The 15,416-nt window shown below is 53.2% G+C and overlaps 1 protein-coding gene across 1 annotated transcript; it reads right to left on the bottom strand.

Annotated features, from left to right (window-relative positions):
- Positions 1-380: 380 nt before the first annotated feature.
- Positions 381-14,663, bottom strand: CRYBB2 (crystallin beta B2). The gene is made up of 6 exons (XM_042234234.2): positions 13,637-14,663; positions 9,525-9,604; positions 6,638-6,756; positions 3,875-4,007; positions 2,465-2,607; positions 381-641 (listed from the first exon to the last, which is right to left on the bottom strand). The coding sequence occupies exons 2-6, from the start codon at positions 9,576-9,578 to the stop codon at positions 473-475; spliced, it is 618 nt and encodes a 205-aa protein (XP_042090168.1). The 5' UTR covers positions 9,579-9,604; positions 13,637-14,663; the 3' UTR covers positions 381-472.
- Between the last annotated feature and the right edge of the window lie 753 nt (positions 14,664-15,416).

Below are 15,416 nucleotides of genomic sequence, written 5' to 3'. Positions count from 1 at the left end.
CCCAGGTTCAAGGTGATAAGGCAATTCTGTGTGAATGGCAGGCAGTGGGTACCTTTTAAGCGTCTGGAGCAACCATCACATGCCCCCGAATGACTGGGCTTGGCAACCACACAAGGACCACTCAGAGGTCAGCCAGGCCAGTCACTGGGCGGGGAGCAAAGGGGGTTGTAAGTCAGGTGAAGAAGCAGAGGTTCAGAGAGGCTGGACAATGTGCCCCAGGTCACAGAGCTAAGCAGCTGCAGAGCGAGCAGTCTCAGTGAGGTTGTCCCACCCCTCACCCAGTCCCTTTCTGGTTCTCTCGTCATTCTGTCTGCCTTACACACGCACGCATGCACGCAGCACCCTGGCCTCCACAGGCGATAAAGAGACGCTGCCTCGGATAAGTTGCAAGTCACACTTTATTCACTCTCCAGGATGTCTGGTGGGATGCTGGGCAGAGGCCAGCCCCTGGGAAGGAGGTGAGGGAGGGGCACTAGCTGGAGGGGTGGAAGGCGCCCCGCTGGTGCCACTGCATGTCCCGGATGCGGCGCACGGACTGCACCTGGGGCTGGGGGGCCCCGAAGTCACCGCTGTCCTTGTAATCGCCCTTCTCCAGCAGGTACTGCAGCCCGCGGTAGCCGGGGTACTGGTAGCCGACCCACCTGCAGGGCCAGAGGTTGGGGGAGGGCACGTGGGGAGACAGGAGACGCAGATGGAGAGAGATGAGGGGGATGGCTCAGCCACTAGGAAGGGTGGGCCTGCCAATCATCCCACACTACCTGGGTGTTGAGCAGAGCACCACCACCCTTCCCAGGTCCAGCCTCTGCTTTCTTCCTCCCCTTGACACAGAGCTTGCTACCTCCAGAAGCAACTATTTTTTTAAGATTTTTTTTTTAAGTGGACCATTTTTTTAAAGTCTTTACTGAATTTGTTATAATACTGCTTCTGTTTTATGTTTCTGTTTTTTGGCCCTGAGGACTGTCGTTATCTTAGCTCCCTGATCAGACATCACACCCACACCCCCAGCATTGGAAGACTAAGTCTTAACCACCAGACCACCAGAGAAATTCCCAGATGCAGGCCTGGCACTGGGATCAGAGGAAGCGGTGATCTCAAGCTCACTTAAGCTTAGAGTAAGACAGGCCTCTTACCTAATCCCCACAAAGGACAAAGGCCAGTAGCAGAGGTCCCAGGAGCCCTCCGTGATCCCGCCACCATTTGAAGCCATCACCATTTAGGGGGTCACTCACTGGGCACCTGACAACTGTTACAGTCTTCTCCCCAGGAGGCATCACACAGGCCTGGCCCCCACGAACCTGCCTGGCCAGCCCCTGTGGACACCTCCAGCTCTGCCTCTCCACTCACAGCCACTGTCTCTCTGCAGCCCAGCCACTCTGTCCCTTGCAGAGCCCAGGGGACTCACCAGGCTCCTCGCACCACAGGACGTTTGCACATGCTATTCTGTCTGGAGCATCCTTCCTTCTCTTTACCTCTTCAAGTCCTACCTTCTTGAGATCTCAGCTCAAGAGCCCCTTCTTTAAGGAAGGAGACTAGATTCGCATGGGATTCCTAATTATGAACAGTTGCCTCCAACCAGACCTTTAGCTACACAAGACCGAGGCCAGGTCTCTTCAACCTACCTTGAATTACTGATCACCTATCTTGGTGCCTGGCATATGACATCACTTGACAAATTGCACCAGTGAATGAGTAAGCGACAGGGCTCAGGAATACAGAACTGTGCACACTCTAAGACTCTGACAAGCCCCAGAGAGCCAGTATATATGGGAAACCAGTGCCCTGGGGGGAAAAAAGGTTTGTGACACTTCCCAATCTCTGTGGTGTACACGTGTCTGCGATGGCGTATTTCAAGTTACCAATGTTTTAACAACCTGCTCACATTAAATTCTGAAAAGTCAAGTCAGCTTTTGCAAGCTGGTACAAGTTGGCTCCGGCAAACCACTGCCCAAAGTCCATCTTCAGATTCCCCATAGAATTCATGTTTTTCACAATGAGAAATTCCCCAATGCTGGTGACCGAGGTTTATGTGCCAAATTTGGTGGAGAACGACCCCTCCTATGTCCAACCTCAGGAATGCATGCAGAAAAAGGCCAGCATGTGCTGCGCTTCCTGTCTCTCTCAGCTCTGTAAAGACCCCTCGATTCATTCCTAGCCTGAGCTCCCCTCACCGCCCGCCTCTGCCTTACCCCTGCCCCCACCCAACATTTACTATCCTGCTCTTCGGAGTTGAGGTGAAGGCCACGATTTCTCTCTTTCAAAAGCAAGGTGTTGCCCAAAAGACAGGATGGAACTTGAGGGACTGAAAGCCACATGCAGGCGTCTGATGATTTCAATGCCCATTTTCCAATGGGAAGGCTGGGGTCGGGAATGTACAAGACCCCCAGAGCTTGGGGCAGAGCAGGACTCAGCAGCTCAGAGTCTGGGCTCCTGGGGCAGGGCGAGCCAGGGCTGGGTGTGTACTCACGTGCCGCTCTGCACCCGCACGGAAGACACCTTCTCCTGGTAGCCGTGGGCGTGGAAGCTGGGCACGTCATCGTCTATCACCTCCATCTTCTTCCCCGTGAAGTTGGGGTTCTCATACAGGGTGATCTTGTGCTCCTGGCTATCCTGTGGATGGGGAGCAGGGGAGTGGGAGTGTGGGTGAGGGCACCCAGGGTGCCCTGGAGTTGGGACCAGCAGGCTCCGCCTGCAGCCGTCTGCCCGAGACCCCTACCACTCGAGTGTTGATGACATTGGCCAGCCACAGTGCTCATTCTACTGGGCTACCTTCAGGTAACAGTCACTCAGCTTCTACACTTTGGGGAGTACCTGACTCTGAAATGGCATTTTCCCCTCCCACAGCCTCAACTCCCCTTTTTAAAAGTAAATGGTAGCCATGATACATACATATGCATCGGCACACTGTGCCTCTAATAGACACAATATTTTGGCTTTCCTTCACCTCCACATGTCTTCCCATTCTCCTGTTCCTCTGACATTCTTCCTCTCTGTCTAGCATTCTTTATTTAAGCTACTTTTGGCTCAGACAGTAAAGAATCTGCCTGCAATGCAGGAGACCCAGGGTCGATCCCTGGGTCAGGCCAATCCCCTGGAGAAGGGAATGGCTACCCACTCCAGTAAGCTTGCCCAGAGAATTCCATGGACAGAGGAGCCTGGTGGGCCACAGTTCATGGGGATGCCAAAGAGTCAGACACGACTGAGCAATTTGGCAGATGAAAAAACTGAGACTCAGAGAAAGTGACCTGGCCAAGGTCACACACACAGCCAGGAGGACTAGAGTCAGCAGAGGAACTCAGGTCTGTAGAATGCTGAGTCCAGCGTTGTTTGATTTGGCATCAAGCAGGGGGGAAGCGGGCTGGGCTGGGGAGGTTTGGGAGCATAACTGAGCACCACTGGTCCCTTAGCCCTTGCAGACCACACACCGCTAAGAATCAGGATCTGAAAAGCTCTGAAAGGTCACAAGGGCATGAGCTATGAACAAGAATAAGCTATCTTCTCCTCCACCCCCAAACCCAGAATTTCTCTGAGTATTTACAGCAGCAATCATTAGGGAGCAATTGCTCTGCGACAGGAGTTGTGTAGACCTGAATAGCACCGTCCACATAGACTAGAATGTGAACGGCGCCCCACGGAACATTTTGAATGAAGCCTGAAGCCCCTAAAGTTGTGCACTGTGGCCACGCTCAGGCTACACTGTAGATACTAATATCCCCACTTTGCAGAAGCAGAAACTGAGGCTTAGGGAGGTGAAGTGACTTATGCAAGGTCACACGGCCGGGGGCATGATTCCAGAGGGGAAGGGTCCTTCCTAGTCCCTAGACCTCTGGCTCTAAGCGGGGCAAAGAGAGGAAGACGACGAGGGATGGGGGCTCACCACTTTGATGGGCCTCAGGGAGCTGAGTGAGTCCGTCCTCCGACTGCTGGTCCATGAGTCCCAGCGGGGGTACTCACCCTTCTCAAACACAAACTGCTCCCCTTTGCAGTTGGCCTGCTCGTAGCCCACCCAGCTGCAATAGAGACACAGAGAGACAGCAGGTCAGGCTTACTCCAGACTTCCTCTGGTGGGACTCTGGCTCCTCATTCGGGCCCCAGAGTTCACAGTTGCCCAGCTCATCACAATGAGTAGCAGCCTCATCTAAACTGAAGCACAGCAAATCCAAGGGCAGCGTCACCTCAGTTATTCAAAACCCAGCACCATGCTGGCTTCAATCATCTGGAACACAATCAAGAAATACAAAGGAAGCCTAAAAGATGACCTAGCAACAAGCGCAGATGTTCAGAATCCATGTCCTGGGGCCAGCAGTATACTGGTGAATTAACAAAGAGCTCTCAAAAACAAACAAATCCAGCTTGCCAGTTTCTATGGTGTAAATACTCCCACCATACGTGGCCAATTTCAAATGGCAACCCACTCCAGTATTCTTGCCTGGAAAATCCCATGGATGGAGCCTGGTAAACTAGAGTCCACGGGGTCGCAGAGTCGGACACAACTGAGCGACTTCCCCTCATGTGACATCACTGCACACGGAGTTGGGAAGCAACGTGCCCAGTTGGCTTTTGCCACTGAGAACAGACTCCAGAACATGACTGCTTCTCAAGCTCACACACCGTGTTCATACCCATTCTCTCTGGGTCTGTTTCCTCTTTTGTTCTTGATGGTGGTCTCTGGACTCATTTTGTACACACAGAACCCCAACAGTCTCAGATCCACTAGGAGAGAATAGCACCTTAAAGGGAAGGACTGCCTGCCAACAGGGCAAGGCTAATAGAGGAAAGGGGACAGTCAGAACAGGCGACATGGTTTCACGATGCCTGGTGTTTTGGGGCGGTTCATCGCAGAGGCTAACAATCCAGCCTGGCACAGGAACAGCTGTTCGGGACAGCGATCCAAGTCCTTAAGAGAAAGGGAGATGGTGTTTCCTGCGGCTTTCAGAAGAGGATGCCTGCCCTCTTGATCTGGCAACTCTGCTTTGGGTCACATGTCCTTAGAAAACATTTGTCAAGAGCTTGCAGACATATGGGTAAGAATGTCCATCGTGTTGTTCTTTATAATATCGAATAACAGAAACAACTGACACAGCCAATTGGCAGGGCCTGGTTGAGGAAACTGGGTAATATTCTGTAATGTGATGTTAAAAAGGCATGAAAAACAATGAACTAGAACACAGGGTCTCAAACTTAACTGGGCAGAAACATCACTAGGCGGGTTTGTGAAATGTAGATTCCTGGGCTCCAGACCCAAGAGTCTGATTCAATGGGGCAGGGAGGGGGCCCAAGAACATGTACTTCAAAGCCTCCCCCTTCTGTGACTGATGCAGGTTTAGCTCCAAACAGCTCTTTCAAAAACACTGACATAAAATGCTCCTTAATGACACAGAAAGAATTTGAGATATCTTGCAAAGTTTCCAAAATGAGTTATAAAACAGTTTTTAAAGCATGATCTAACTTCTGATTAAATGTGTTTCTAATATATATTTGGTGAAATATATACAAAAAAAAATCTATATACAAACTAAAGTCAAAATCTTAATGGTTACTTCTGAGTAGTCAGATTAGAGTCATATGGGGTTTTTTGCACTAAACCATTTCTCCTTAATGTTAAACAATGAACAATAAAAGTATCAAAGATAAATTTTCAAAAAGAAAGCAGAGAAGTGTAAAGCCTATTTGAGAAACTCTGCCATCCAAATACTAAAAAAAGAAAATCAGACGTGCTTCTTCAATGGTCAGAACCTTGGCCAACTGTGAAAACACGGTCCTAGGCACGCTGGTGTCCTGAGTGCGTCAGGTTAGTGGGGCGGGGTGGGGCCTTTCCTTTGGCTGTGTCGCCCACCAGCAGACCCTGATTCAGGCGGGGTCATCACTCTCTGCAGAATGCCCTGTGAACCCTGAGGTGTGGGGCGGGTCACCCAGGACCCACATCAGACTCACTGACCCACTGGCTGGGCATCACTGGTGGCCACCTCTGATTCCGGAGGCTCTTGCAAGGAAGGAACCACTGGGGAACCACAAAGACAGGACCCAAGGCTGTGCTCAACTATGTGACCTGAGCATGGCTCTGTCCAACCAGACCAGTCACCTCCCCTTCTTTCTTGGGTCTGGGGTCCCAAGCCTGCTGGTCCCCAAATGTGTCAGCAAGTCTACAAAGACCAAGTTATCATCAGGAACAGGGAAGGGAGGGATAGGTGCCGAGCTGGGACATCCAGCTTTAGACCTCCCAGCAGAGTGAGGACACTCCCAGAGTCAGAGACTGGCAGCTCTGCCAAAGTTCATGGGAGTCACTGTGTTCATCTCCCTGCCTCAAGGAAGTGGCTGGCCCTGGTGTCAGGCTTTTCACACAGGCTCCATCCCATCATCCCCAGGAGGACACAGTTAGCCTCATCCTACAGAGGAAACTGAGGCCCAGAGAGGGAAGCTCCTGGTCCAACAGCACAGAAATGGTGAAACCAGGGTTTGAAACCGAGCTCTACCTGACTTCAAAACACAAGCTCTCTCCAAAGGCTGCCAAGACTCCAAATCCTGGTCCCCTGAATACACAGCCTAGAAGCTCAGGACAGATCCCTCCAGCTCCACAGTGCAGCCGCCTCGCCCGGCAGCCCCTGAGCGAGTGAGGCCCTCCCCTCGCCCAGGTACATACGGTCCAGCCTGCACCAGCACGGAGCCCGCCTTCTCCACGCCAGTCTCCTTCAGGTTGGGGCAGGGCCCGTTGAGCTCATGCGAGTGGCCCTGGAAGTTCTCCTGCTCAAAGATGATGATCTGCAACAGGAGGAGAGAGTCAGACCCTCATCATGACGGGAAGAGGGAAGACAGGGCAGCGGGGTGGGGAGAGGACTCAGAGAGCCTCGAAGGATGCTGAAGGGTTCTGTGCTTGGAAATCACGAACCAAACATAGAGTCCGACAGTCCCAGCTCCAGTGACCAGCTGTGAGACCTTGAGGCAGCATTTCACCTCTCTGAGCCTCCATTTCCCTGTCTGTAAAATGGGAAATAAAGACAGAACCTACCTCATGGGGTTATTGGAAGGATTCAGGGGAGCATAGTGGTTAGTACACCATATTTGCTCTGCGTGTGGGAGGCGTAATCATATTAATTAAGGGACATAGTATAAGGACCCCGAGTGGGTGAGTGGCAGAGCTGAACGTGTAGCCCAGGCCTGTCTGATGCTGTCTCCATTACAGCATGGTTCTGGTGCCACTGGTCTGTGGACCAGAGTAGGAATAGCAACATGCTAGGTAAGCCATGCTGCTCAAGCTTCTCCTGCCCTTGTCAGTACCACCCTGCAGCCACACTTCACCTGTAAAACTACACACACCCGTGCCTTTTTCTTAAGCCCCCATAGGTTCTGCAGGCTTTCCTCCCCCTCGGGATACCTCTTAAGAAGACTTCACCAAGCCTGCCTCATCTGGTCCTCTCATCAGCTCAGGGACAGGCTGGCAGAATCCCTATCAGGAAAAATGAAGCTCGGCAAAATGAAAGGACTGCCCACAGCTTCATAGCTAGTGCCAACTGGGAAGCAGGTGGGGACAGGGGGCAGCTGCCGCCTTTTATGATTGCAAAGAGAACTCAGGGTCAGATGCACTTCCCCTGGGAGCTTCCTCTGGCTGAAGAGCTGGGCTCAGGGCAGCACGCTCCCAGGAAGGGCAGCTGGAGAATCTACGTGCTCAGCACTGGCTGGGTCAACATGCCCCTCTCTCCCAGGCCGGGGATTAGCCACACAAAGCAGACAAAGCCAAGGGAGGGAGGCCCAGCAGGGCTCAGATTCCATGGGCTCAACCCAGGCTTGATGCTCACTGACTCGACCCCGGACGGGTCAGGAGATCTGAGCTCCAGTATCTCCTGTGCTGCATCCAGCTGTGCAACCCGAGGAAGCCACACGATTGCTCTGAGCCTCAGCTGTGCCGACTGCGAAATGGGGAATCATGCCGACTTTGTAGGCTTACTGAGGAGAATCCAGAACATGAGAGTTGAGGACTAGTGTATTATGACCGCCCTGGCCTGGGAGACAAGGGTTGCAGGCTAAGGAGGGTGAAGGAGGACAGCCTCCCCATGGATCTGAGAGGCCTCAGAGAGCCCCGGAGCTCAGTATTATTATTGTTGTTGCTATTCATGCACAGATGAATGCTAAAATTTTATGTATTACCTAATCCTTTCAACTTGTACTATCCAATTCAGCAACCACTAGATGTATATTGAACATATGCAACTAATCTGAATTAAAACATGCTGTTAGTTTCAAACACACACAAAATGTTGCAGATTTAGTTTGAAAAAAAGAATGTAAAATAGTCCTCTAATAATTTTTCTGACTATACATTAGGATGTGTTGCGTGTAGTAAAATACATGGCAGTTAATTTCCCTTGCTTCTTTTTACTTTGTTAACATGGCTACTTGTTGTTTAGTCACTGAGTCGTGTCCGACTCTTTTGCGATCCCATGGACTGTAGTCTGCCAGGCTCCTCTGTCCATGGGATTCTCTAGGCAAGAATACCGGAAATGGCTTGCCATTTCCTTCTTCAGGGGATCTTCCCAACCCAGGGATCGAACCTGAGTCTCCTTCACTGTCTGGCAGATTCTTTACCACCGAGCCACCTGGGAAGCCCAACATGGCTACCAGGAAGCATTAAACTCCGTCAGTGGCTCCCATTTGAAACCGACTGGAGTGGCTGCTCCAAGCCACGTCCCACTGGCCTTCTCAAGCTCATCCAGCTCACTCCGACTCCTGGCCCTCTGCACTCGCCATGCTCTCTGCCTGGAACACCCTCCCCTACCCCACTCCCCTATTTTCAGTATTTCCTCACCTGACCTGGGCTTCTGCTCCAATGTCACCTCCTCTGAGGAGGCCTCCCTGACCTTAGCTAATATGTTCCTTGTTCACCCCCGACTCTGAAGAACCCTACTTTTTTTGTTTCTTCCTAACACTTCTCATTACTTGAAGTTATGTATTTACTAGTTTATTTATTTATCTGTCTTCTAGAAAGTAAACCCCTTCAGGGGCAGAATGGAGCAATCTGGGTCCCAATTCAGACAAAAAAGCAGTTCCAGGATGGAATCCATGCCTGGGGCCCCCAAAGCAAAGGGGGCTGAGCCTGTTTCTTTGACTCTTCACAGATATCTTAAGCCCTGAGTCCAACTCTCCCCATTTTTAGGAAAAACCTGAGGCTCAGAGAGGTCAAGTGACTGGTCCAGGTCACACAGCAGGTATGGAGTCTGGAAGCCCACCCCACCGCCCATTCACAAGCCCCCTCTTAGACTGGACTGAAGGTTCACCCCAGCTTTGGGGGCCCCATTGGGCAATGGGGTGCAGGGTAAGTCAGAGAAAATTGAGTCTCCAGGGTCAGAAATATGCTGGCTGTGGGCTGGGAAGGGGTCTTCTGAATCAGCACCCTCCTCCACTGTGCAAGTTGGGGAGAATATGGCCCAGAGAGAGGGACCCCAGAAAAGAAGCCACCAACCCCAATTTGAAGAAGGAAAACCGAGTCTTGGAGAGACTGTGCTTGCCACCCTGTGCCCTGATGTGGTACCCACCTTGGGGTTGAGGGGCTGTGGCTTGCCCGCTTGGGTCTGGTGATCTGAGGCCATGGTAGGCTGTTCTGTGCAGGAGTGACCTGGAAGGCACGGGGGAAGCCGCAGTGAGGACCCCTCCAGGCCCTGGGCTCCCTCACTGGGGGGCCCGAGCCTCGCCATTCCAGCCCCCACATCCTATTCTGTCTCCCTGCCTGGTTTCAGGTTCTCCAAGGGCAGTGGGGACGGCCAGCGTCTGCCTGAACGTTGGTCACTATCTCTGCTTCTTTGGGTCCAGGCTGGCTCCGAAGGGGGACAAAGAAATGAGGTCTACTAAAAAATAAAGCAAGAAACTAGAACACGACTGGGGACCCACGTGGCCCCAGACAGTTGATACTACTACAGCTCAATTTCTTATACATCAATCAATATTATGCAGAAATTCTCAAGTAAGAGAAAGCAGCACGGGCAGAGGAAACATGCCCTGGCCATGCTTGGCCAGGCTGCTGTTCCCAATCTGCAACCTCACAAAGCTCCCCGGACTCCCTGCCCCTCACCCTCAGCTCCCTCCTTGACGCCCTCTCCACCACTGTTCCGCCCCCCACCATTAGTACACACGTCTATTACAGAGCTCAGGCTACAAGAAAGCAAAGACATGAGTATCACACAACTTCAGACACTGATCAGCAGCAGCAGGAGAATTTAATGATTGAGAACACCAGAAAAGTGTGAACAACAGTCAAGTCTCTCCTCCCTTCCCGCAGGAGGGGCAGAGAACCCAGCCTGTGTCTTCCCAGTGAGGAGAGGAGACTGTTTCCTTCTCCAGAGGTAACATCTGGCTTCCAGAAGCTCCTTCCACACCACAGGCTAGGCCAGAATGTTCTCCCAAAAGAAGACATTCAGCTAAATGGCTTGGGAGCCAAACCAGCCCTTCTGCCCTAGGAAGCCAGCCCTCTGGGTCTGTCCCTGTGCCCCAAGGCCCCACATTACTGCCCCCCACCATTGGTGCCCTCAGACTAAAGGTTAAGCTCAGTTGGTTCAGCTCAGGTGCTGCCTCTGCCGCTTACCAGCATCAACCCCTGAGAAGGGCGTCCCCTCTGTGCCTCAGTTTCCTGCCCTGTAAAGTGGGGACAGGATGGCGCCTGGTCTGCTTGGGACAATCCAAGTATAGAACAGAGAAAACCACAAGCACTTGACAGTGCCTGGAACCTGCTCAGCGCTCAGTACACGGCGGCGACTGCGGCTTTACCAGAGTCCTTTCCAGCCAGCTTTAGTCACCTGTGGCTGGGAGCTTCCCTGAGCCGCACAGCCGCTTCCTAGCTGTCCCAAGGCAGGACACAGGAGCAGGTGTCCCACGGATGTTTGTGGGTGTGGAGAGAACTGACTCACCACACTAGACGCGAAGCTGAACCTTCCATGGGTTTATTCCTTCCACTGATAAACCCTCAGTCATATTCTCCGCTGGCAAAACGAAGATGCTGACGGATCGTTTAGTATCAGTAAAGAGCATCGCCTAAGTACACGCTCTATGCCAGGCATCGTGCTGGACCACTCACCTATACTGTATCTGAGCCCCACGGCAAAGGAAGTTTTAGGACCCCGGCCTCTCTCCCCATTTAACAGAAAAGAAAACTGAGGCTCAGCGCCTTGAGGTCTTGGCCCCAAAGTCACCTGGTCAGAAAGCCGTAGCCTCTGGATTTGAACCCAGGTCTCCCACCCTTTCCATCAGGGAGCAGGATGAGAGCAAAAGGCAAGACAAGCAAGAGAGCCATTCTTACCAGTGACACCAGCCCCTGAGAGTGCCCGTGGAGCCTGCCGGCGGGAGGTGACATTTATACCTTCCCCAGAAGTGCCCGTGCCAAGACGGGTGACCGCTGCGTCCCCGTGGAAAGCGCGGGGAGAATGCAGGATTAAGCCCACACCAAAGGCCGGGTCAGCAAATGCCCACAGACATTGTGTCTCTGCACAATAATGTCATTAGCTTTCAGATTCGGCCGCGCCAGGGTGGTCAGGCGGTCGAGCAAGAACATGCCCGCTTTGCATGCATCAGCCATCCAGCTGCCAGGCCCAGGGGCAGGCTGGGTTCACTGGTGTGGTCAGTTGAGCCCTGGGGGAGGCAGACAGAGGCAAATCTCAGTGACCCTGGTAGGAAAAAAAAAAAAACAAAAAACCAAGGACAGGAAGGTAGTTTGGCAGGGTCCAGCACCCATCCATCCATCCATTCAACAAATATTTATCAGGCATGGATTTGGTGCCAAGCTCTGTCCGAGGGGGCAGTGTCAGGGAGGGGACCTATCCGGGCCTGGACCATCCAGAAAGGCTCTGGGGGAGAGTCGAAGTCCTCAGAAACGGGGGGAAATGAGCCTGGGAAGCCAGGTTAGGAGGACAGCTCCAAGCAGAAGGGGACCGGGCACAACGCACTGTCGCGGTATTTCAAGAAGACCTGCAAACAGGTTAACGCACCTCCAGGGTGGCCTGAATGGGCAGGGCCTGGGCTGGGCAGCCGGTGAGCAGAGGGCTGGCCAAGCCAGGCTGAGGAGAGGGAACGTCACCCTGAGGCCCGTGACTCTCCCAGCACCCACTGCTCCTCAGTGGGGTGCCCTCAGGATCCTCGACCCCCCTTTGTTTACAGAAGGCTCTTGATCCCCTCTGCCAGCCCCGTAACTGCCCCATGGGCACTTGGCCTTAACTGGCACGCACACCCTCTTTGTAGACAGTCTGTGCCCTGACCGATCCCAAGGTCAGGCAGGAGAGAGGGGATACCAGTGGGGCTTGGAGACTGGATTGGAGTGAGGGGACTCGCTCGCCCCAACTTCCATGCCCCCAGTACACACACTCCCCCCAACCTCCAGCTGTGCTCTCTCTCTCTGTAGCACTCCTCGCCACCTGATGTTACGTTACTCATTTATCTGCTGTTTTTACAATCGGCAGATAAGCCTCATGAGGGCAAGGCCGTGGTCTGCCAGACTGACCACCTATCGGGCTGCACCCCAAAGGTCTGTGAGCCTTGTCATTACTCGGCCTTAAGACCAAAGAAAGAGTCAGAGACAGCGGCAGAGACGTCAGTGGTTTACTGGACAGACGATCTTATACAACCCGTCCTGGAGCCATGTGTGTCCAACAGGGAGCAGGACACGGCAGAATTCTCCAGCTACTCGGAGGAGGAGGAGGCTGCCCTTTGTAGAGGGAAGCGACGTAGGTGGGCTCACCAGTTACTAGGGACCAGTGAAGCCCTGTAATTGAAGGACCGGATGGTCATGTGAGTAAGGCAGGGACTGGCCAAGCAGCAGATGGACAGGAAGCAAGAGAACAGCCATCTTGAGTGGCCTCACCATACATGTCTCCCCTACATCCTCTGTACGACCCTTCCAATGCTGGTCCGCCCCTCTTCCCCGATATCCCTGGGGTCAGGTAAAGGGCACCACAGTCAACAGCACAAATGCGATCCAGACACCAGCAGCCAGGGAGCATCACCAGTAATCCATTTATCTTTGAAGTCCAGCAGACAACCACAACAGCATCTCGCTGTGGGCCCAGCAATGAGGCCGCCATTGTTGCCCAGTCTGTGAACAGATTCCCTCCACTGAGACCAAGGAAGAAATGTAAGATGTTCAACAGGCAAAACACAGGGAAGATCACGGCCATGAAGCGACATACAGTGACAGGCAGCTGCAGCGCTGAGGTAACCTCACCTGCCTGAGACTGTCCTGCCCGCAGGACCGCACCGCCTGTGCACCCTCCGTCCCCACAGCCAGCGCTGAACACCGGTTTAACAGCAGACCACAGTAGGTGCTGCTGTTTATTCGCTCAGTCACGTCCAACTCTTTTGCAGCCCATGGTCTGTGGCCCCCCAGGCTCCTCTGTCCGTGGGATTTCCCAGGCAGGAATACTGGGCTGGGTTGCCATTTCCTTTTCCAGGGGATCTTCCTAACCCAGGGATTGAACTCGCGACTCTGGCATTGGCAGGAGGGTTCTTTACCACTGAACCACCAGGGAAGCCCATATTCTCCAGTAGGCGCCCAGGTTAATTACTGTCGCAGCCTTAGGTGGGGCCAGGGAGAGGGAAAGTGAAATCTGTAAACCCCTTTCTAATCCTATTCCTTGGGAGGCAACAAAGACAAACCAGCGGGACTTACCTGACAGCCTCAGGCTCAACAGGGGGCAGATTCTGTGTCAAGGGCAAAAGGCAAAAGGGAGTTCTTGGTTGGCAATGCTCCCCTGGTGTCAACAGTTGAGCTCAGATCGTGTTGTCTATAGTCCTGGGTTGTCATGGCGTGGCACTGGGACGACGATCCTGGGATGCTCAGTGACAGTTCACAGGCTGGAGTCAGCCGCCTGGACCACGTGCTGAGAGCAAGTTCCCCTCTCAAGGGGTCTTTCTTAAGGGGTCTTTTCATAGTCCGGCAGCGGCAGAGATTGTACAGCAGGTGGAAAAGCCAGTGTATGGTACTTTTCATGGCCCATTCCTGGATTTCATGGGCCTTAGTCGCAATCTATGTCCAAGGGGGTCCCGTAGGTCACACACGGCTGTTCTAGACCCCGAACAGCGGTTGTGGTGCTCGAAGACTTTGGTTCCATTTTGTAACGTCTCCCACCTGTTGGAACACCTCGTAGCCGGCGTGTAGCCATGGTCTCAGCCCCCTACATCTCTGCTCTGCCCCCTCCGCGGCCAGGACTGGGGGCGCGGTGGTGTGGGGTGTGGGCTTGTCTTACCCGACCAGGTAAGTGTGTGACAGGTAGTCCTCGCCTTTCATCTCTATTCACCAGCCAACCCCTGGCAGTCAGAGGAACCCCGAGCACGGAGCTGCCACCTTTAAACTGGAAAGAGGCTCTGAGGTGAACAGGACACACTCAATCTCATGGAAGAGAAAGACGCCTCTGGTGGCGGCCAGCTACTCAGGGCCCCTCGTGGGCGCCAGCTCAGGTCACCCCCCCTCAACTTTCCGTCCCCGTCCTCACTTCCCGATGCCCACACACGAGTTTCCTCAGCCTCTTACAACCGTTAGTGAGCCTTGCAGTTGCCCAGCCTTGACCCTGGAGACAGACAGACGTCCTCAGTTATGGGAGAGGCCACCTCACACGGTAGCAGGAAAGGGTCCCGAGGCAACAGCCCCACTTAGGATGGCGAGGGGCCAGCGCAACATGGCGGCGCTCCTCACCACTGGGGGAGGAAGGAGAGAGGCTGCCCTTGATTGGAGGAATCGATGTCACGTGGGCTCATTGGTTACCAGGGAAACCAGCCCCTTGGGCACGCCCCTCCACAGCCCCTCAGGTTAATAATCATCCAGGTGTTTCCCTTTAATAAACTAGCCCCTGGAACTGTTCTGGCCTCAGGATTAGAACCATCCCTGGCTGGTGCAGAGGGTAGGCACGTGCACGGTCTCGTGTGTGGGTGCAGGGGCTGGTGGAGCAAGGGAGGGTGGTACAGAGAACAAGAGAACAGCCATCTTGATTTTTTAAGACTCTTTTGTAGTGGACCATTTTTAAAGTCTTTATTGAATTTATTACAGTATTGCTTCTGTTTTATGTTTTGGCTTTTTGACTAAGAGGCATGTATAGGATCTTAGCTCCCCAACCAGGGATTGAACTTGCAACCCCCTGCATTGGAAGGCAAAGTCCTAACCACTAGACTGTCAGAGAAGTCCCAAGAAAACCGCCACCTTGAATGGCCTGGCCACACACCATCATATCCCCAAAGCCCAGTGCGACACATAGTAGGGACTTGTTTTGGCTTCCTGGACTACCAAAACCAAGGGCAGAAAACTAACGGCTTGGAACAGCAGATTTTGGGGATGTAAAATGGTGCAGCCTCTGTGAAAACAGCACAGCAGTTCCTGAAACACTGAGCACAGGGTTCCATGCGTGCGTGCGTGCTAAGTTGCTTCAGTCGTGTCCGACTCTTTGCGATCCCGTGGA

Source organism: Ovis aries, chromosome 17 (assembly GCF_016772045.2).
Source record: "Ovis aries strain OAR_USU_Benz2616 breed Rambouillet chromosome 17, ARS-UI_Ramb_v3.0, whole genome shotgun sequence".
NCBI classification, from domain to species: Eukaryota; Metazoa; Chordata; class Mammalia; order Artiodactyla; family Bovidae; genus Ovis; species Ovis aries.
This window is presented reverse-complemented; position numbering and strand designations above follow the sequence as displayed.